The sequence below is a fragment of the Oncorhynchus mykiss genome, chromosome 10 (genome assembly GCF_013265735.2).
Source record: "Oncorhynchus mykiss isolate Arlee chromosome 10, USDA_OmykA_1.1, whole genome shotgun sequence".
Lineage (NCBI taxonomy): Eukaryota > Metazoa > Chordata > Actinopteri > Salmoniformes > Salmonidae > Oncorhynchus > Oncorhynchus mykiss.
In genome coordinates, this window is record NC_048574.1 from 29,989,312 (window position 1) to 30,011,427 (window position 22,116).

Here is a 22,116-nt window from a genome sequence, read left to right on the forward strand (position 1 = left end):
ATGCACTGTTTTCTTAACCACAAGTGGGTGGATCCATAAAGAATTAATGTGGGAATAAATATCACTGAATGACAAAAAATATTGGAATAAAGAAGGCTAATGTAGTTGAAGGCATTCAATTGTTGCTTACTGAAACCCCAAAGTCATCCAATTTTTATAATACATTTGATAGAAGCAATAAACTACCTGTGTGTGGTCAACTATTTCAGCCCCGTTTTGCTCTGCTTTGAGACAAGCTTGGTGTATTGATAAATCAATGTCACAGTTTTTTTTCCACTGAATCTCTGTTTGGATATCATTATCATCTTGTCTATTTGGCTCATTTATTAGCACTGATCAGAGGGTGTTCAAATGCTTTTGAAAAATATGAAGATACATTCAGAGTAAGACCCTATGCCTGCTCCCTAACAAAGCAGAGTGAGGGTTGGAAAGAGATGAAACGTGGATTAAAAAGCATGGGCTTGCCTTGGGCTCTGTTTCAAAATCTCACTTTTTTATATGATGGGTTCCACATGTTGTTGCCATAATGCAAGTTGTGTAGAAAAAATATTTGTATTTCATAAAATTCTAAGCCTACTGTAAAATATGTGTGTTGACTGTGTGTCTAGTCTTTTTAACAAAATAACTGATTTCATGTGCATGCCACAGTCATATAGGCTGCATAGATCAATAAAGTCATTAAACTCAATATGCCATTCTATTCTTTTGAAAATACATTAGTCTTATGTTTCTTAGGACCTGCCTAAACTAATTAATAATGGATTTATTTTTGATGGTGTATATTCTCAATGGATGTATTAAAATAGATGACCACCCTCATCTGCACACCACTACAACCACTCTTCCCTGGCATGTCGTCATGCACACGGGAGGTATAAAAGGCGTATGCAGGCAAGAATATGGTAAAAATAGGCTTGTTTGTAAAAGGGTCATATAAACACTTCTCAATTGTTTTTACAGGCAAAATACCTTAAATCCCATGTCAAAGCAGTATATGATACATTTTCTCCCATTTGGAAACGACAGGCTGTCTTAGGTTAGTTATAAAAATATTTGGCGTTATCTTTTTGGTTATTACTATACTTATGGCCCAACCCATTGGTTTCTGGGACCAATCAGACGGTCCGAATGTGTTCGCATTCAATAAAGGTCTAAGAGTCAAATCCAGACTCATTGCAGAGACGAAACAAACCTTTGTGGGTGTGGCTTTCGGTCTGAGGAATTAGTCTGGGTAGCCAGGTAAGTATGTCAATACATTAGTTCATTAAAATAACCATACATTTATACAGTTTTCCAGTTATGTTATTGCAACATGTTAAGTAAACATATGAGGATTAAGGACCACTACTGCAATGATTTCCTTTATTAAGATCTCATCTCTACGATTTGCTCAACACAGATTGCAGTCATTTTAGGGCACATAGATTTAACAGAATAACAATCAGCTTGAAGTATAAATAAATCAATGTATTGCAAATCACAATAACAGTGGAGTGAATGTGTTTCTTTGGCTGTTTAAACCTGCCCTCTAGAGGCTAGAACCCTCCACTACCCTCCTATTAACCACACGATAGGACTAAACCAGAGTACATATACATTTTAGCAATTTCATGAAATCTGTGCATAGGTAAAACAACCAAACATCACAATCATTGCAAGAAAGAGAACCATCTAGGTCAGGAGGATGCGAGAGCAGACTTCAGATATGGTTGAGAGGAGACAGAGAGGACATCTCTGTGCTCTCTACTTGTGTTTGTTGCTGAGGCTGTGTATGCTGTCTTCGACTGACATTTCCCAGGAACCCCCGCCAGCTCCTCTCTGTAGAGAAAAAGGAGTTTGAAATGTTCATCTGTATGCACTCAAATGACTGATACAGTATATTAATGTCCATATACACTCAGTGGCCAGTTTATTAGGTACCCCGTTCACGAAAATAGTGGCCGTGGCTCGCTATATAAAGCAGGCAGGCGGGCATCGTGGCATCCCATTACTGTTCGATTGAACATTTGAATGAGCAAAAAGAGTGACCTAAGCGACTTTGAGTGTGGTATGATCGCTAGTGCCAGGTGTGCCGGTGTTGTGCCGAAAATCTCCCCCCTGACATAATTCTCCCCCCTTTCACTTTCTTCATTGCTGCCCATGTCGCTGTATTTGACTCTAGTGACAAAATTAAGGAAATTAGAAGGGGGCGATTCTGGCAGGGGCACAACACTGTTCCAGTATCTCAGAAACGGACACCCTCCTGGGCCTTTTACGCACAACCGTGTCTAGGGTTTACTGAGAATGGTGTGACAAACGAAACACATCCAGTCAACGGCAGTCCTGTGGGCAAAAACAGCTTGTTGATGAGAGAGGTCGAAGATGAATGGCAAGAATCGTGCAAGCTAACAGGTGGGCCACAAACAGGCAAATAACGGCGCAGAACGGCATCTCGGAATGAACAACTCGTCTGTTCTTTGCACAGATGGGCTATTGCAGCAGTCGACCACACCAGGTTCCACTTCTATCAGCGAAAAACAAGCTGGACCACCAACACTGTACAATTGAGGAGTGGAAAAACATTGCCTGTTCCGACGAATCACCGTTCCTGTTGCGTCAAGCTGATGGCAGAGTCAAGATTTGGCGTAAGCAGCATGAGTCCATGGCCCCATCCTGCCTGGTGTCAACGGTACAGGCTGGTGACAGTGGTGTAATGGTGAAGGGAATATTTTCCTGGCACAGATTAGGTCTCTTGATACCAATTGAGCAACGTTTGAATGCCAGATCTTGTAGAATCCATGCCCTGAAGAATTCTGGAGGAAAAGGGTGGTCCGACTCGGTACTAGATTGGTGTACTTACATTTGAATAGTACTGATTTGGACAGAATAATATTATGTGATCCAGAAGTTGTAAAAATGCCTCCAACCAAAAACTCATTGTTTTTCTCTCTCTCCCAACACACACACGAACGGACACACACACTAGGCCTATACCTCTGCCTAGCGTTCTGCTGCTGTGTGTAGGGGACAGCCTGGCCGTATCTCCGCTCCCTGGATCCTCATTGATTATTCCCAGGTTGGTGTTCCATTTGTTCCAGTTGACTTCCTCCACTCTGAGAGGACAGACAGATAGACAGACACATGCTCCAATTACTGTCCCTGAGTGTATGACACATCCATCAGCTGTCACAGAAAGCAAATCAATGATGCAGCACACCATGTACCAGGCTGTGGTGCTGCTGTGCACAGCGGCTGTGGAGTGCATTCAGTCATTTAATTCTAGACGCACAATTACACAGCTGGGGTTGCATGAGGGGCTTTAAATTATATTTTCCTGATATGATGGGTTCCTGTCGAAATGGGTTAGTGTTGGGAATGATTGTCATGCTATTGATATTGGACGCAATCAAATCTATAGAACGTTATCCAATAGGAATGTACAGGTATGTTCACTTGTACTTTTGTCAGATACATTTTTCATTCGATCTATTCTCTCATCATTGATTCAACATCTTCAGTATGTAAATAAATTGGCCACCTGAAGCACCATCGGCGGTCTTTCTCTCCAGCCCTGGTCCCCAGGTCCTTGTCCACCCCAGAACGAAGCCTCCTTCTCAAGCAGCGAGGCAGGCTCCTTTCCAGATCCAGGATGGTGATGGCCCGCTGTAGACACACGTGTTCATTACAATGAATGAGCTAAGATCAAACTATCCACAAAAACAAACAACACATAAAAAATAGTGCCATTTCCCAGTCAGTCAGTACATCTGTCTGTCTGCCAGTGAACCCATGGTGGATCACCTGTAGTTTCCAGATGCTGGTGCTCTCCAGGGACATCTTCTCCACAGTGCGGCTCATGAGGGCGATGAGCATGTTGAGCAACAGGATGTAGGTGAGCACGATGTAGGAGATTAGCAGCATGTAAAACACTTCCTTGTACTGGTACCTAGAAAAAACACATTCCTAATTGCCTAAATAACTGCCCATTTCCCCACCATGAAAGCTAGTACAGTATATGGAAGCAAAAATGGCTGTCTTGGCATCACTCCGGTGGGTGCAAGACATGTCTATCTAAATAGCCTTTTAGCATCTGGAAAATCAATTATTACCCCTCTGTGAACTCCAGGTCTCCCATGCCGATGGTGAACTTGAACAGCTCCATGATAGTGTGAGAGATGTTCCTGAAGGTGGGTTTTATACACGAATCCTCAGTGGGAAGGAAAAAGGTACGACCTCTTCCATCTGTACTGTTTATTGGCTGTGCTGTATTATTGTCCGGCAATTCAGGTTCCATCAACAAAGTGACCACCGCTGTGAAGGGACAGAGAATGCTTTACTACGGTCCATTCACAGAGTTTTGTTTACATACAGTACCAGTCAAAAGTTTGGACACACCTGCTCATTCAAGGTTTTTTTGTGTTGTCTACTATGTTCTACATTGTAGAATAATAGTGAAGACATCAACACATATGGAATCGTGCTGTAACCACAAAAGTGTTAAACAAATCAAAATATGTTTTATATTTGAGATTCTTCAAAGCAGCCACCCTTTGGCTTGATGACAGCTTCTAATCACACTTTATTTGTCACCGAATACAAGTGTAGACTTACCGTGAAATGCTTACTTACAAGCCCTTAACCAACAGTGCAGTTCAAGAGAAGTTAAGAAAATATTTACCAAATAAACTAAAGTAAAAAAAATAAAAAGAAACACAATAACATAACAATGAGGCTATATACAGGGGGTACCGGTACTGAGTCAGTGTGCGGGGTACAGGTTAAAGGTCGTAGGTACAGTAGGGTGAAGTGACTATGTAAATGTAATAGTTCGGGGACCATTTGATTAATTGTTCAGCAGTCTCATGGCTTGGGGTAGAAGCTGTTAAGGAGCCTTTTGGTTCTAGACTTGGCACTCCGGTACCGCTTGCTGGCCGGGTAGCAGAGAAAACAGTCTATGACTTGGGTGTCTCTGACAATTTTATGGGCTTTCCTCTGACACCCCCTATTATATACTGGATTGCAGGAAGCTTGGCCCCAGCGATATAGTGGGCTGTAAGCAATACCCTCTGTAGCGCTTTACGGTCAGATGCCGAGCAGTTGCCATACCAGGCGGTGATGCAACCATGGTGCAGCTGTAGAACTTTTGGAGGATATGGGGACCCATGCTAAATATTTTCAGTCTCCTGAGGGGGATAAGGTTTTGTTGTGCCCTCTTCATGACTGTCTTGGTGTGTTTGGACCATGATAGATCGTTGGTGATGTGGACACCAAGGAACTTTAAACTCTCAACCCGCTCCATTACAGCCCTGTTGATGTTTGGCCCGCCTTTTCCTGTAGTCCAAAATCAGCTCCTTTGTCTTGCTCACATTGAGGGAGATGTTGTTGTCCTGGCACCACACTGCCAGTTCGCTGACCTCCTCGATATAGGCTGTCTCATTGTTGTCGGTGATCAGGCCTACCACTATTGTGTCGTCAGCAAACTTAGTGATGGTGTTGGAGTCATGTTTGGCCATGCAGTCGCGGGTGAACAGGGAGTACAGGAAGGGACTATGTACACATCCCTGAGGGGCCCCAGGGTTGAGGATCAGCGTGGCAGACGTGTTGTTGCCTAACCTTACCACCTGGGGGAGGCCCGTCAGGAAGTCCAGGATCCAGTTGCAGAGGGAGGTGTTTAGTCCCAGGGTCCTTAGCTTAGTGATGAGCTTTGTGGGCACTATGGTGTTGAACGCTGAGCTGTAGTCAATGAACAGCATTCTCACATAGGTGTTCCTTTTGTCCAGGTGGGAAAGGGCAGTGTGGAGTGCGATTTTAGATTGCGTCATCTATGGATCTGTTGGGGCAGTATGCGAATTGGAATGGGTCTACGGTATCCGGGAGGATGCTGTTGATGTGAGCCATGACCAGCCTTTCAAAGCAGTTCATGGCTACCAACGTGAGTGCTATAGGGCGGTAATAATTCTTGTTTTTTCTTGTTTGCTTATGGCCTTATAGAGTTGGTTGAGTGCGGTGTTAGTGCCAAGATCGGTCTGTGGTGGTAAATAGATGGCTATGAATAATATAGATGAGAACTCTCTTGGTAGATAGTGTGGTCTACAGCTTATCATAAGGTACTCTGCCTAAGGCAAGCAATACCTCGAGACTTCTTTAATATTAGACATCGCGCACCAGCTGTTATTGACAAAAAGGCGCACACCCCTATCCCTCGTCTAACCAGACATAGCTTCTCTGTGCTGCCGGTGCATTGAAAATCCCTCCAGCTCTATATTATCCTTGTCGTCGTTCAGCCACGACTCGGTGAAACACAGTTCTTGATGTCCCGTTGGTAGGATAATCGTAAGTCATCAATTTTATTTTCCAATGATTGCATGTCAGGAAGTAGAATTGATGGATGTGGGAGTTTACTCGCTCGCCTACGGATTCTCAGCCCGATCTGCGTCCTCTTTTCCTCTGTCTTTTCTCCACAAATGACGTGGATCTGGGCCTGTTGCCGGGAGAGCAGTTTATATTTTTCGGCGGACTCAAAGGAAAAAGCTTCTTCCAGTTCTGATATCCAGAAGTTATTTTGGGTCATAAGAGACAGTAGCAGCAACATTATGTACAAAATAAGTAAAAAACTAAGTTACAAACAATGCAAAAAAGCAAACAAAAGAGCACAATTGGTTACGGCATGTAAAACATCACCCATCCTCTTCGGCACCATCTTAACAAGAGCTTTGCACACTCTTGGTATTCTCTCAACCAGCTTCATGAGGTAGTCACCTGGAATGCATTTCAATTTAGAGGTGTGCCTTGTTAAAAGTTCATTTGTGGAATTTCTTTCCTTCTTAATGCATTTGAGCCAATCAGTTGTGCTGTGACAAGGTAGGGGTGGTATACAGAAGATAGCCCTATTTGGTAAAAGACCATGTCCATATTATGGCAAAAACAGCTCAAATAATCAAAGAGAAACCATAGTCCATCATTACTTTAAGACATGAAGGTCAGTCAATCCGGAACATTTCAAGAACTTTGCAGTAGCAAAACCATCAAGCGCCATGATCAAATTGACTCTCACGAGGATCGCCACAGGAAAGGAAGACCCAGAGTTACCTCTGCTGCAGAGAATAAGTTCATTAGAGTTAACTGCACCTCAGAAATTGCAGCCCAAATAAATGCTCAATGTTCAAGTAACAGACACATCTCAACACCAACTGTTCAGAGAAGACTGCTAGAATCCGACCATGGTTGAATCGCTGCAAAGAAACCACCACTAAAGGACACCAATAATAAGAAGAGACTTGCTTGGGCCAAGAAACACGAGCAATGGACATTAGACCAGTGGAAATATGTCCTTTGGTCTGATGACTCCAAATTTGAGATATTTGGTTCCAACCGCCGTGTCTTTGTGAGACGCAGAGTAGGTGAAGGGATGATTTCCGCATGTGTGGTCCCCACCGTGAAGCATGGAGGAGGAGGTGTGATGGTGTGGGGGTGCTTTGTTGGTTACATTGTCTGATTTATTTAGAATTCAAGGCACACTTAACCAGCATGCCTACCACAGCATTCTGCAGCGATACGAGATCACATCTGGTTTGCGCTTAATGGGACTATCATTTGTTTTTCAACAGGACAATGACCCAACACACCTCCAGGTGGTGTAAGGGCTATTATACCTATTATACCTAGTGTGAAGGAGTGCTGCGTCAGATGACCTGGCCTCCACAATCACCCAACCTCAACCCAGATTAGAATGTTTGGGATGAGTTGGACAGCAGAGTGAAAGGAAAAGCAGCCAACAAGTGCTCAGCATATGTGGGAACTCCTTCAAGACTGTTGGAAAAGCATTCCAGGTGAAGCTGGTTCAGAGAATGCCAAGCATGCGCAAAGGGTGGCTACTTTGAAGAATACAAAATATAAAATATATTTTGATTTGTTGAAAACTTTTTTCGTTAGTACATGATTCCATATGTGTTATTTCATAGTTTTGATGTCTTCATTATTATTCTACAATGTAGGAAATAGTAAAAAATAAAGAAAAACCCTTGAATTAGTAGGTGCGTCCAAACTTTTGACAGCTACTGTAAATATACCCTACCATTCAAAAGTTTGGGGTCACTTAAAAATGTCCTTGTTTTTGAAAGAAAAACATTTTTTTTGTCCATTAAAATAACATCCAATTGATCAGAAATACAGTGTAGACATTGTTAATGTTGTAAATGACTATTGTAGCTGGAAGCGGCTGATTTTTAATGGAATATCTACATAGGCGTACAGAGGCCCGTTATCAGCAACCATCACTCCTGTGATCCAATGGCACGTTGTGTTAGCTAATCTAAGTTGATAATTTTAAAAGGCTAATTAATCATTAGAAAACCCTTTTGCAATTATGTTAGCACAGCTGAAAACTGTTGTTCTGATTCTGAGAGTTCCTCTGTCCACTGTCGGTGTTCTTTTGCCCATCTTAATATTTTATTTTTATTGGCCAGTCAGAGATACCTATTTTTCTTTGCAACTCTGCCTAGAAGCCCAGCATCCATGAGTCGCCTCCTCACTGTTGACGTTGAGACTTGTGTTTTGCAGGTACTATTTCATGAAGCTGCAAGTTTGGGACAAACTAGACACTCTAATGTACTTGTCCTCTTGCTCAGTTGTGCACCGGGGCCTCCCACTCCTCTTTCTATTCTGGTTAGAGCCAGTTTGCGCTGTTCTGTGAAAAGAGTAGTACACGGCATTGTATGAGATCTTCCGTTTCTTGGCAATTTCTCGCATGGAATGGCCTTTATTTCTCAGAGCAAGTATAGATTGATGAGTTTCAGAAGAAAGTTATTTGTTTCTGGCCATTTTCATCCTGTAATCGAACCCACAAAGGCTGATGCTCCAGATACTCACTTTGTCTAACGAAGGCCTAAAGAAGGCCAGTTTTATTGCTTCTTTAATCAGAACAACAGTTTTCAGTTGTGCTAACATAATTGCAAAAGGGTGTTCTAATGATCAATTAGCCTTTTAAAATTATAAACGTGGATTAGCTAACACAATGTGCCATTGGAACACAGGAATGATGTTTGCTGATAATGGGCCTCTTTATGCCTACGTAGTTATTTCATAAAAAACTGCCGTTTACAGCTACAATAGTCATTTACAACATTAACAATGTCTACACACTATTTCTGATCAATTTTATGTTATTTTAAATGGACAACAAACGTGCTTTTCTTTCAAAAACAAGGACTTTTCTAAGTGACCCCAAACTTTTAAACGTTAGTGTATATATATATATATATATATATATATATATATATTAATATATAAATAAATCATATTGTTTGCTTATATTCTCTCAATTGTTTTCAGTTGTTTAGAAGTGTCAATGTACGAGGGAACTGTCAACTGCAATTTTGATAGGTCTTTTGATGATGTTGGAAGAATAAACAAATACATTTTGAATTCATGAGCCACTGACAGGCTATGTTTGTGTCCCTGCGTGCAAAAGTGACAGAGGAGAGTTGAAATACCTGCTGAAAACCCAAAGAGGAAGGTAACGTAGACAAAGAGAAAGCGCAAGATATCACATAGGATCATCTACAAAGGGAAAAAAAAGAGAGTAAGAATGAGAGTATCAAATGAACTGTGGATTATAACTACAGCTAGGTCATAACACCAATGTTGTTCCAATGGTAGATACCCTGTGGCAATGAATCCTGTAGCTTCTCTGTAAGAGTGTCAAAGGGACTGAATTCTAGAGTCTCAGTGCAGGAGTGCTGATCTAGGATCAAGTCCCCTCTCTCCATAGAATTGTATTCATTGTGTTCTAAAAGGCAAGTGTTCCTATTTCAACACTCCTACTCAGAGACTCTTTGTGAAAACAGGCCCTGGTATCCTGTGTACCTTCTGTATCATGACACTGTAGATGCCCATGTGTCTGTATCCCCTGGAGAAGTAGAGCAGGTTGACCCAGCTGAGAGCCAGACACAGCACAAAAAAACCCAGGTACTCCTCCCTACCACAGCAGTACAGCACTGAGGAGGCCAGGAAGAAGATCGCCTGCAGAAAACTACACACAAAGGCAAGTTAAAGTCAAGCGTTGCATCAACTCACTGCGGAAGAGAGTTGGAATCACAGAGAGATAACCTCTGACACTAGTGAAACACAAACTTCCTACACACACATGCATAGAGCTGCCAAGAAACATTATCAACATGGCTTAGAAAAATGTATCCTAAGATGTCAGGATCAAAGATAGACTAGTACTGCGTTGGACCGCTCTGACTTCAGCATACAGTGTGTACCAGTAGGAGTGTGTGGGTCTAGCCCACAAGCTTGCAAGGCATTCTGAAAGATGAGGCGTTGTCCTTATTAGAAGTTCTTCTAATCCCTTAGTTATTGCTTAAGTATGCAGGAGCAGGTGATACATAATCTATCAAATAATTAGTGCGTGTGGAGAGAGATTTTGTACGACTCACAAAAGGATTTCACTGTATCCGTCAATCAGCAAAGTGTCCAGGCTTGGACGTTTTCTCTTCAAGTCTAATATCTTGGGATAGAAAAAGAAAAACATTTGATCAATTACACTTTTGAAATACAGTTTTGTTAAATTATATTTCAAACATTTAGGCCGAGATTCAATCCAATCGCGCTTGCAGACAACACAGCTTTTAAAGGCAATCTTACCGCGTTAATGGAGATAGCGTTCAAGGTAAACGCTGCAGGTGTCGGCTCAATTAGAAAATGCCTTTAAGTGTCAACAGCGCTATAACATGGATCTAGCGCGAATCGATTGAATCCTCAATCCTCATATAATCAAAGCACATCACACATACCCCTCTTATGAAGAAATAGCAGGCTCCCACAGTTATAAAAAGCTGACCGGCGAGTCGCAGGTACTCCTGTCTGGTATGTTCCAGAGTAAAAGGTGGCTGGATATCAGAGGGTGAGAGAAGAAATTAAGCTGAAGTTAAAATAACTGTCTTTGGACAGCAGGTAGCCAGCCTAGTGGTTAGAGTGTTGGCCAAGTAACCAAAAGGTTGCTGGTTTAGATTTTTTTATTTAACCCTTATTTTACTTGGTAAGTTGACTGAGAACACATTCTCATTTACAGCAACGGTCTGGGGAATGGTTACAGGGGAGAGGAGGATGAATGAACCAATTGTAAGCTGGGAATGATTAGGTGACCATGATGTGATATTTAGGTGGCCAGATTGGGAATTTAGCCAGGACACCGGGGTTAACACCCCTACTCTTACAATAAGTGCCATGGGATCTTTAGTGACCACAGAGAGTCAGGACACCTGTTTTATGTCCCATCCAAAAGACAGCACCCTACACAGGGCAATGTCCCAAATCACTGCCCTGGGGCATTAGGATATTTTTTTAGACTAGAGGAAAGGCTACCTTTAGTATGCAGTATCAGGTCTCCTATCCAGGGACTGACCACAACCAACCCTGCTTAGCTTCAGAAGCAAGCCAGCAGTGGGATGCAGGATGGTATGCTGCTAATACCTGGGCCATCAAGGTGACAAATCTGTCGATGTGTCCTTGAGCAAGGCATTTAACCCTAATTTGCTCCAAGGGCACCGTACTACTATGGCTGACCCTGTAAAACACCACATTTCACTGCACCTGTATGTGACAATAAACAATTCATAAATAATCATTTGATCTCCTCTGTATCTGAATGATTTTTGCATGGATCCAAACTTAATTGCTCTGGGACCAGCCAGGCTAGAATAATGTAGCATATTGTGATAATGCAAAGACCTCACCGTTCCCTTCTTCCTGTAGTAGGCGACAGCAGTGAAGACGGAGAGGTAAACCAGGTAAACCAGGAAGTTTAAGAAAAACATCCGAGCAGCAAACTTGTCCCACTTCTCCTCCAGTAGCCTGTTCAGAGGCTCAATCTGCAGCATCTCATGGCGATTCTGAAATTATATTTTATAATATTGATATAATATAGCCACACTTTTATGCTAGTATATCTATATTTTAGTATTTCTCTCTTTAGAGAGACACAGATTCACAGACAGGTTGGAGAACAGCTGCACAGGGTTAACCACAGTGCAGAACTCATGGAGCAGTTTAGGTGTTAAGTGCCTTGCTCAAGGGCACAATAGCAGGAAATGGCATCTAGAGCCCCATTTATACCTGGTGCTAACATGTGTCCTTCCTAATGTTGTCCACATTCTGATTAGTCAATGCTATCAGATAGCATGGATCCATTCTGAGTGTGCCCATATTCTTTAGACAGGTGTAGACTATTAAGATGCTCATATCCAGAATCTTTTTACGTGTCTATTTTCAAAGGATAAAGCTAAGAATATTAATAACCTCAGAGTTGGAAGAAAATTAAATGTATTCTACAAGAACCAATATCACTCTCTAAAAACACAACTTTATGGACCAATCCTTGGATAGCTTATCAGAATTCACCAATAAATTGGTCCACATGTAAAAACTAAAGGCATAGAAACTGTAAATGACTTGGTAATTCTGAAAAGCAATATTGTCAAATACATGCAACTTAAATGTTTTCGATCACAAAATTGTTGGACCATAATTAAACAATATTACAGTTAACGAAAATGTACACTTAATCCAGTATAAATACATTTATAGAATAATATTGAGACAAAATTCACAAATTCTGCAGCACAACGGCAGAGTCATGTCTGAAGTGTAAAACTAATAATGATTCAATAATCCATGCCTTCTTGGAATGTTATAAAGTCCAAAAGTTATGGGCGGAGTTAGAAAGTTGGCTTTCAGAAGTATTACAATGTAAATGTACTTTTAATCTGTAAATCTGCATATTTCAAGACTTGGCATAAGAGGGGGTGCAGTGAGATACCCGATGGGTTGGACGATACTTTACTCGTCAATCATCTTTAAAAAAACATATCGTAAAAACTGTAAATCAAGCAATCGTTCGTCGTTAACATAGTGGAAAGGTCAAACGCTTTACTATCTAAAAATTGAAAGTGAGTGCGCTATGGAGAGAAACAGAGTGATGGGGCGCTGGAGATGGGGATGTGTGCTAGTGGGTCGGGGCAGGTGTGATGTAGTTGATGTTTGTACGATGTTGTCATTTGTATGTGAATGTTTTGTATTGTTTATAAAAGATCAAAGAAAATCTACAAAAATAAATAAAAGATGCATTTTGATGTGATTGTGATCTTCCTGACCACCAGAGGTAGTCAGACATGCATTGTGTCTGGAAGTGTAGCTGGATCTGGAAAGTGAAACCATTTAAATTATCATTATCCAGCCCTCTAAAATCATTGACAGGTGGTACCATTAACTCAGGCCATCAAAATGTGTCTTAAAATAAATAAATGTTATTTAAAAAGAATACCGCTCAAATAATTTGCATAGAGGGAGGGATCAGCAAATTTGGTCACAACGCAGTGGACAGATGTGTAGACTGAAAATCTGGGCACAATCAGAATGTGGCCAAGATTAGGACAAAGGATGCATGATAGCACCAGGTATAAAGGGGCTTATGATTTGATCCTTTTGATATAAATGTGACTCACAGGAATGTCACTGCTGTAAACGATGATCTCCAGGACAGAGTTCTTCTCGTAGGAGTCCAGTGAGTCCAGGTCATACAGGGAGGAGTGGACGGGTCCGTAAACCCACTCAGTGAATTTACGGGACAGGTTTCTGGTCTCCCTCTCCTGGAACTCACGATGCATCATGTGCTTAAAAAGCTAGATGAGGAATAAAACAATTGGTTTACACATAATGGAAGGATGTAGCACATTATGATAAACACATACAGTGCATTCGGAAAGTATTCAGACCTCTTGACTTTTTCCACATTTTGTTACGTTACAGCCTTATTCTAAAATTGTTTTTTCCCCCTCATCCGTCTACACAAAATACCCGATAATGATAAAGCAAAAACAGGGTTTTAGAAATGTTTGTACATTTATAAAAAATGTAAAACTGAAATAGACATAAGTATTCAGACACTTTACTCAGAACTTTACTGAAGTACCTTTGGCAGCGATTACAGCCTCAAATCTTCTGGGGTATACCGCTACAAGCTTGGCATACCTGTTTTTGGGGAGTTTCTTCCATTCTTCTCTACAGATCCTCTCAAGCTTTGTCAGGTTGAATGGGGAGCATCGGTACACTGCTATTTTCAGGTCTCTCCAGAGATGTTCGATCGGGTTCAAGTTCAGGCTCTGGCTGGGCCACCCAAGGACATTCAAAGACTTGTCCCGAAGCCACTCCGGCATTGTCTTGGCTGTGTGCTTAGAGTTGTTGTCCTGTTGGAAGGTGAACCTTTGCCCCAGTCTGAGGTTCTGAGCACTCTGGAGCAGGTTTTCATCAAGGATCTCTCTGTACTTTGTTCCATTCATCTTTCCCTTGATTCTGACTAGTCTACCAGTCCCTGATGCTGAAAAACATCCCCACTGCATGATGCTGCCACCACCATGCTTGGTTTCATCAGACCAGATAATCTTGTTTCTCAGGCTCTGAGTTTCTTTAGGTGCCTTTTGGCAAACTCCAAGTGGGCTGTCATGTGCCTTTTACTGAGGAGTGCCTTCCATCTGGCCACTCTACCATAAAGGTGCTGCAGAGATGGTTGTCCTGCTGGAAGGTTCTCCCATCTCCACAGATGAACTCTGGAGCTCTGTCAGAGTGACCATTGGTTCTTGGTCACCTCCCTGACCAAGGGCCTTCTCCCCCGATTTCTCAGTTTGGCTGGGCGGCCAGCTCTAGGAAGAATCTTAGTGGTTCCAAACTTGTTCCATTTAAGAATGAAGGAGTCTACTTCGTTTTTGGCCTTCAATGCTGCAGAAATGTTTGGGTACCCTTCCCCAGATCTGTGCCTTGACAGCATCCTGTCTCGGAGCTCTACGGACAATTCATTCGACCTCGTGGCTTGGGACCTTATATAGACAGGTATGTGCCTTTCAAAATCATGTCCAATCAATTGAATTTACCACAAGTTGTAGAAACAGCTCAAGGATGATCAATGGAAACAGGATGCACCTGAGATCAATATTGAGTCTCATAGCCAAGGGTCGGAATACTTATGTAAATAAGGTATTTCTTTTTTTCATTTGTAATAAATTTGCAACATTTCTAAAAACCTGTTGCTTTGTCATTATGGGGTATAGTGTGTAGATTGATGAGGAAAAACATTTATTCAATCAATTTTAGAATAGGGCTGTAACGTAACAAAATGTGTAAAAGGTCAAGGGGTCTGAATATTTTCTGAATGCACTGTATGACAGGAACAACGTCTAACAGGAACAACATATTACAATGAAGATAAGATTACTTAATTTGGAAACAACAAACTGTTGATCTGTTCTCCAGAAGGTCTTTATTGGGCCGAACACCATTACAGCATTACTCCATATTGGACTCCTCCCTTACCCCGATCTTGCCAGTCTTGGCAGCCAGTTTTATAGTCGTCAGGCCCTGGTTGTTCTCGATGTCCTCCAGCCTCCATTTGGGGTGCAGGCGGGCAGCTGTTGTGAGGATGTGGTCGTACATAGAGGTGATGAAGTCAGTGTTCTCTGGTGTGTTATCAGCCAACACCACCAGGGCATGCAACACCATGTTACCCAGAGAATCACTCTCCCTCACATCCACTCTGTGGTAGTCATTCTCCAGCAGAAAGTCCACCACCTCAGGCTGGTTGGTGCACGCAGCCAGGGACAGAGGTAGCTCACCTAGAAACACATTTTCCCTCAATTCAATGTTCTTTCTATTACCCTATCCACCACAGTGACAACCTTGTTGGAAATATTTTCTGGATATGTAAATCCAATTTAAATAAAGCTTCATAAAACACTTTAATAAAATTCCCTTAGTCATAAAGAAGGGAATGATTATTCTCTGAGGGACGACTAGACGCCTGACAAGTAGAGGAGTCTGTTGTCAAACCTACCAGAGGAGGATACTGTTCAAGGCTCAGTGATACTGACACACTCACCAAAGTAGAAGCTGGGTCCATCGTTGAGCTGGAAGAATTTCCCACAGGCTTTGGCATGGACGTTTGCTCCTTTCTTGATCAATAGCTCAACAAAATAGGTGCTCCTTCTCTCAATGGCAATATGAAGGGCTGTTTGACCTATTTGATCCGTAGATAGAAAGGATAGAATATCATAACATGCATGGCCTGACATATACAGTTACATGACTGTTTTGGTATGTTGAGGGCTGTGTATATAAAACTGAGTTGTCAGAGACGTGTGGAATAGATGAACAACATCAAGTAATGATAAATCGGGTTATATGACAGTTCACCTTTGTAATAGCTGTCTGTGTATGCAGCATTTACTAATTCATTGATGTCCCCCATCTTCTCTGAGATGTCAAGGAGATATTCAATTGTGTTATTTCTGCCATTTCTCAGATTCAGTAGAGCCTTCAGCAGGACGTTTTTACCATACGATTGATCTAGGAGAGCAAGAGGTGAAAGAATGGGGTATAAAATAATACACTTGAGGGTCAGTGTTAGTGTTAAAGCTATAGGTACAATGCATTACCACTCTAGGGTTAGGGTTGAGGTTAGAGTTGAGCTGGGATGTGGACATGAAGTTAAAGTTAGGATTGATGCTAGAGTTAGGGTTTAACTGGGGTGTGGACATGAAGCTAGGGTTATTAATGTTGAACCGGGGTGTGGACATGAATCTATGGTTAGAGTAATGGCTAGAGTTAGGGTTTAGCTGGGGTGTGGACATGAAGGTAGGGTTAGGTTAATGGGTAGGTTTTGGGTTGAGCCAGGGTGTGGACATCAAGCTAGGGTTAGGGTTAGTTTACAATACTCATTACACTGTAATAAAACAAGTAGTTACACAGCAATAATAGCACTGTAATGTAAAGTGGTACCCTAAAATACTACAATTATACAATACTATATACTGTAATGCATAGTCCCCCTCACACTCAGTGTTGGAGAGCTTTTTCATGGACTGATGCAAGTACTGATGCAGCCCCTCCAGCTTCATGACATCACCAGTGGACACAGCCTCAAACAGCCTCTTGATGTCAAACCTCTTGCTGTCCCTGTCCTCTTTGTTCTCCTCCAAACATCGTACTTCTCTACAAAGAAAAATGTTAGACTTTAGTATTGGGAAAGCATTTCTTCTTCAATTGGAAAACAAAAAACGAATGGTCTTTCCCAAAAGGGCTTCAAAACAAAGACCTTACTCTCATGTTGTATTGTAAATTAACTTCTGACTAAAACAAATTCCTACATCTGTGTTTTCTCAAACAGTATTAAGACTGTTATTAGTGTGACTTAGCCCTACAATCAGGCATTAAACACCATTTGTCGCCTGTACAGAATGTGTTATTATATTTTGTGAATGTGTTGTCTCACTTGTCAAAATTGAGATTGAATCTAATCTTGGGAGCGGCCTCCTCCAGCTCATCCTGGTAGTCTGAGTCCATGGGGGCTTTGGGCCCCCCCGAACTGCCTAAGCCTAGGGCAGACACCAGCCGGTCAGGCTTCTTCACCTGTCTGCTCTGTGCCCTCTCATCATCTGTCCTGTCATCCGTCTCCAGAGAGAAGGAAGGGTACTCTGGGCCCTTTGACTTACTCATAATGACTCCGTCAGACTGGTGGTCTAGAGGAAGAGTTACAATGATAACACATCACAGTAAATACAGGTTGTTCAGTATATTATAAATCCCATGAGAGGATTGACAAATTCTAATTTTATTTAATTTTTCTGCAGTGAGGGACTGCATTCATGGTTATCTTTCTGAGTTTTGGCATAATGAAATATTGTTTGGTCATACACATTTTAATAACTAGACATTAACTTGACAATTTCTTCCATTTATCGAGATTCTCTGAAACATAATAAGAGAGCTGACCTCAAAATACACCAGCTTTTAGACATGTGATGTTTCACCCCCAGATGACTAACAAAGCTGGTTATTTATTAGCACTTCCTCATGACAACTGTAGCTAATACAAAACTCTATCCAGGCCTGGAACCCTTTCTTTACTTAAATAACTGACAAAACATTCCCAGACAGTTCAGCTGAAAATTAGGACAGCCATTACTGAGACACATTGTAAATAATCACATTTCTCTTCATGCTAAGCTGATCAGAATGAATCATTATTCTGGGGATTTAAATTATTTCTCAGAAAAAGGATGGCATGAGAAACAAACTGTTTTGTTTTTCCCTGTAGATGCCCTAGAAAAGAGGAAGGGGGTTGACAATGACTCAGAGTGAAACTCTGAAGATCTCTGCCTACCATGAGGAGAACAGCAGAAAGAGAGAGGTCAGGACCATGATTTAAACACATCCCCATTTATAACCTAGCACATCTAGATCCATCTCATTCTCATCAGATAATTTGGTTTATGATACCCTTGACAAATGAATGAAATAATACAGAACTGTGTTACTAGGGAATACAGCATTGTGAAAGCAAATCATCTAAGGCTCAACATTAGTCACGTTTGTTTTTTTAAACATATTGTTATTCTGCTGATCCATTACTGTAAAAAAATGAGTGTAATATGTACTTCAGTTCCATTTGCATGGCACAACACACGCTCAGTGTAAAACAGTGAGCACATAAAACAGTGTGCAGCACGTGAACAATGACTCTTATCCACTCTATGAGATAATGTCTGTATGCATAATTGGTGGCCATTTTGCTGTCACTTGATGTACATCATAGATCCTCATCTACTCATCTAAAGCTGCTGGACCTGGGGCTCAAAATGGCTTCTTCCTCTCAGAGAAGAAAGGCTATTTTCTGATGCGGTGTCATATGATTGCCAACCCCTCCCTACTTACAAAAAAACAAAACCACAGTGTCTACCAACTGTAGCACATCAACGATGAGCTCTCTCCCACCACAACCTATAGTCTGTTCCTCATTTAAACACATTATTGTTTTTCTTCTGCTAATTGAATCTTTTCACATTAACTACAGTATAGCTGAAACTCAAGCTGAATAATCTAATTGTTGTGCATGTCTTATTCTGCTCTGATACAGTCTTTATGTAACCGTGTACATTTGAATTGTCCTCCTGTGCAGATCTTGTTAAAAAACAACTAGACTGGTAGACAATGACATCATGGATCATCATGAAAACAAAAAAAATTCTGAATCACAGTTTCAGACACATCTAACTAATAAATTGCATGCAAAAATGTAAAACCTAACAGTGAGCAATTGTGATTTGGTTATATGCATGGTTTCTATTAGTAGCCTGCTCTACAGTACAGTTTCTCACAGTGAGCTCATTCACAACATGTTGACTGTACTGAATGTTTACAGTTTGGAGTGAATTCAGTTATGGCAATAGAATAACTGAACCTTTCCCACACAAACAAAGCAAATGCAAAGCCATCATCAACACCTGCTTATGATTCAATAATTCAAACATGGACATGAAGCCATCTGGGACCTGAAGGTCTAACAAACAGATAACTGTACTTACACAGAGATGAATGAATTCCTTCCATGCATGTATGAAGACAATTTCACAGAGTGGTCTGCTGGATCACATTTTCTCTTATGTCTTTGTCTATCATATCATCCGTATATTAAATAAACACCTTAAATGCACAACCACATGGCAAATCAACCTCTATACACAGAGCGTGTGTGTGTGTTTGAATCTTAGGGATGCTATGGATAAAGCGATGAGGATGATGTTGGAGAGCGGAGAGAGAGCCTGATGGAGAAAGATAGGTAGAGGCCATCCCCTGGGAGTATCAGAGTACATTACCACCAGAGAGAGCTCTGCTCTGAGAGCTTAAAAGGCTACATGGCTGAGCCTTGGTGTTATTGACCCAGCCTCTGTTGCACTACTGAGACAGCAATGATATAGTGACCAGGAGATGCACAAAGGATCTTAGCTTATTCTTATGAATGTTGACAAATAACTGTTTTAATGTACATGTGTTTTGTTAACATTATATTCAAAAGTAAATGGACATCAGTTTAGCCATGGGCTCTTATTTACTCTCTGCATCTGAACTATATGCATACTATATCCCTATTGATAGAAACATAGAATACCACATAAGTACATTGATAAGGTGTTGAACCAACATTCTTAGTAAATCCTCAAAGTTCACATACACACATACTCAGTGCACACAATGGCATGGTCAAATTCTGCAAAAGTAAATTCCAGTATCCTGATTTGCCCCTTTTGTACAACATTATGTTGCAAATTCTTAAAGCCAAAATATCATCCCCTTCTCATTACTTCACACTTTGAGTAGCCAACAAAATTTTGCACAGCTGATCAAAGATTTTCTAATATCCTCAAAAGACCTAATGGTACTGTGTAGTTAGTTTGATGCAAAGGCATCTATCTTCTTGAATACTGTCTATGTCATAACAATGTAATAACAAACATAGATGATTCATCTAATCATACATAATGACATATTATCAGATAATATATTACTTACTTATTGTTTTGAATGTGCCTCGTCTCACAAGGGATTTCCTTCTCCTTTAACACAACATTCAATTCAGTAAGCGTTTCTGCTTCTTTCTTTCAGAACAACTTTGCAGAGCTTCCGGAGTGTGTGCCTTCTCTTAGATTTGCTGCCTGGTGAGCTGGGTTGTTGGTGAGTCTGTTCCTGTGACTAAGATTGTGGTTGGAAAAAAACTTGTCTTGTGAGATTAGACTTATTATATACTGTAGTTAGAGGGATCAACAAACTTTGACTTCTTTTACATGCGCCATGATAACATAACAATTTTATCATTTAGTAAAAACAGCATTAAATAATTGTAATCATTATAAATGATAGTTGTAATGATCAACGATACTAAAATCTTGTTAATAACACTGATGTGTAAGCTAGCAGTAGCAGAACAATGTTTTAGTTAAAAGTTCAAGTTCACCAATGCAAACATTTCAAATACAGTACATTATTTTACTGTAGTTAACCATGTCCTCCTACATTACCACTTACCCCTTACTGTAGGCCTAATTTAACTTTTAGTTTGTACTATAAATGTGAGACATCATTTTGATTGGAGATTGCACAATGGATTTCAAATAGTATTAGTTCATAAACATTTCTGAGGATATCACTGAATAGTAAAATAAGCATGATGTTGATTGTAATAGTCACTGTTAGCCAATCAAAAAAAAACGATTCAAGTATTCAAATATTCAAGTAAACTGTCATGTTGGCATGAATGATTCGGGAGACAGGCGCAGGAATGCGTAACAGCGGTTTTTATTTTTTTATTTACCCAAATTAAGGCGTGCTGTGCTAAGGCACGGGGACGAAGACCAAACAAACACGTAACAAAACACAGGGTAGAAACCCAAACAAAAGAGCGAGGAGTACCTTGAATAAATAATACAAGCGCACAATGATTAACACACGGGACGAGACACGTAATCATCTGCGCAATCCATAATGGCAGAAAAGCCAAAACACACAGCACAGGTACGTACTCACACGAACCAACGGACATTGTAACAATAATCGACAGCACCATGGTGAACAAAGGGCACATATATACAAATACAATCAGTGGGAATAGGGGCCAGGTGAGTGCAATGAATGTTCCAGAGGGATCCGTGACATAAACAAATAGGAATGCCCCTCTGTGTGTGAATTTGTAACTCATAGTCTGCCATGAAATACCATAATCACGCCCACAGCTGAGTCTACATCCTGCCCATATTCCACAGGTAAAGAAAACACCCTCTGCTTCATGTCTGAGCACCGCGTTATGGGAAAAGGCACTCCCACTGCCCATGATCCTTTGCAATCCGGCATCCAGAAGGAAGATAGGGTGCATCATGGAGATGACATTGTCCAGAACGCCCGGCACACTGCTCTGGTTATGTGGTCCAGGGAGAGTTTGGAGGGGTGTATTTTTTATACCTGGCCCAGGCTGAGCGGGTCGTGTCTTTCCCCCCGGATGGTAAGACTCACCCTCAGGTCACTACTGTCCACTCTGAGGGCACATCTGATCAGCTCCTCATTTTTATTTTATTTTATTTCACCTTTATTTTATTTAACCAGGTAGGCCAGTTGAGAACAAGTTCTCATTTACAACTGCGACCTGTCCAAGATAAAGCAAAGCAGTGCGACAAAAACAACAACACAGAGTTACACATAAACAAACGTAGTCAATAACACTATAGAAAGAAAAAGAAATTGAAAAATCTATGTACAGTG

General features: G+C 41.1%; 1 protein-coding gene across 3 annotated transcripts; it reads right to left on the reverse strand.

Moving 5' to 3' along the window:
* Nucleotides 1–1,240: 1,240 nt before the first annotated feature.
* On the reverse strand, nucleotides 1,241–21,233 carry trpv1 (transient receptor potential cation channel, subfamily V, member 1). Of its 3 annotated transcripts, none has more exons than XM_021618025.2 (17): nucleotides 20,377–21,233; nucleotides 17,300–17,546; nucleotides 16,862–17,019; nucleotides 16,222–16,374; nucleotides 15,908–16,045; nucleotides 15,346–15,644; nucleotides 13,485–13,661; nucleotides 11,718–11,873; nucleotides 10,776–10,871; nucleotides 10,419–10,489; nucleotides 9,844–10,009; nucleotides 9,471–9,537; nucleotides 4,089–4,290; nucleotides 3,781–3,925; nucleotides 3,518–3,642; nucleotides 2,974–3,092; nucleotides 1,241–1,818 (listed from the first exon to the last, which is right to left on the reverse strand). In XM_021618025.2, the coding sequence occupies exons 2-17, from the start codon at nucleotides 17,521–17,523 to the stop codon at nucleotides 1,700–1,702; spliced, it is 2,415 nt and encodes an 804-aa protein (XP_021473700.2). In that variant the 5' UTR covers nucleotides 17,524–17,546; nucleotides 20,377–21,233; the 3' UTR covers nucleotides 1,241–1,699. The 3 variants fall into 3 exon arrangements, with proteins under 3 accessions (XP_021473700.2, XP_021473699.2, XP_036845930.1); XM_021618024.2 differs by lacking the exon at nucleotides 20,377–21,233 and adding an exon at nucleotides 19,392–20,033 and having other exon boundaries at nucleotides 1,335–1,818; XM_036990035.1 differs by lacking the exons at nucleotides 10,776–10,871; nucleotides 20,377–21,233 and adding an exon at nucleotides 19,392–20,034 and having other exon boundaries at nucleotides 1,335–1,818.
* Nucleotides 21,234–22,116: the final 883 nt, after the last annotated feature.

What these genes read in the sequence shown, in the direction of transcription:
- trpv1 (XM_021618024.2), bottom strand. Translation starts at nt 19,416, where the DNA reads ATGGAAGGAATTCATTCATCTCTGT. An exon ending in GGATACAGTGAAATCCTTTT is followed by an intron (nt 10,010 to 10,418) that starts GTGAGTCGTACA and finishes CTTTGTGTGTAG; the next exon opens with TTTTCTGCAGGCGATCTTCT. An exon ending in GACCTGGAGTTCACAGAGGG is followed by an intron (nt 3,926 to 4,088) that starts GTAATAATTGAT and finishes TGTTTTTTCTAG; the next exon opens with GTACCAGTACAAGGAAGTGT.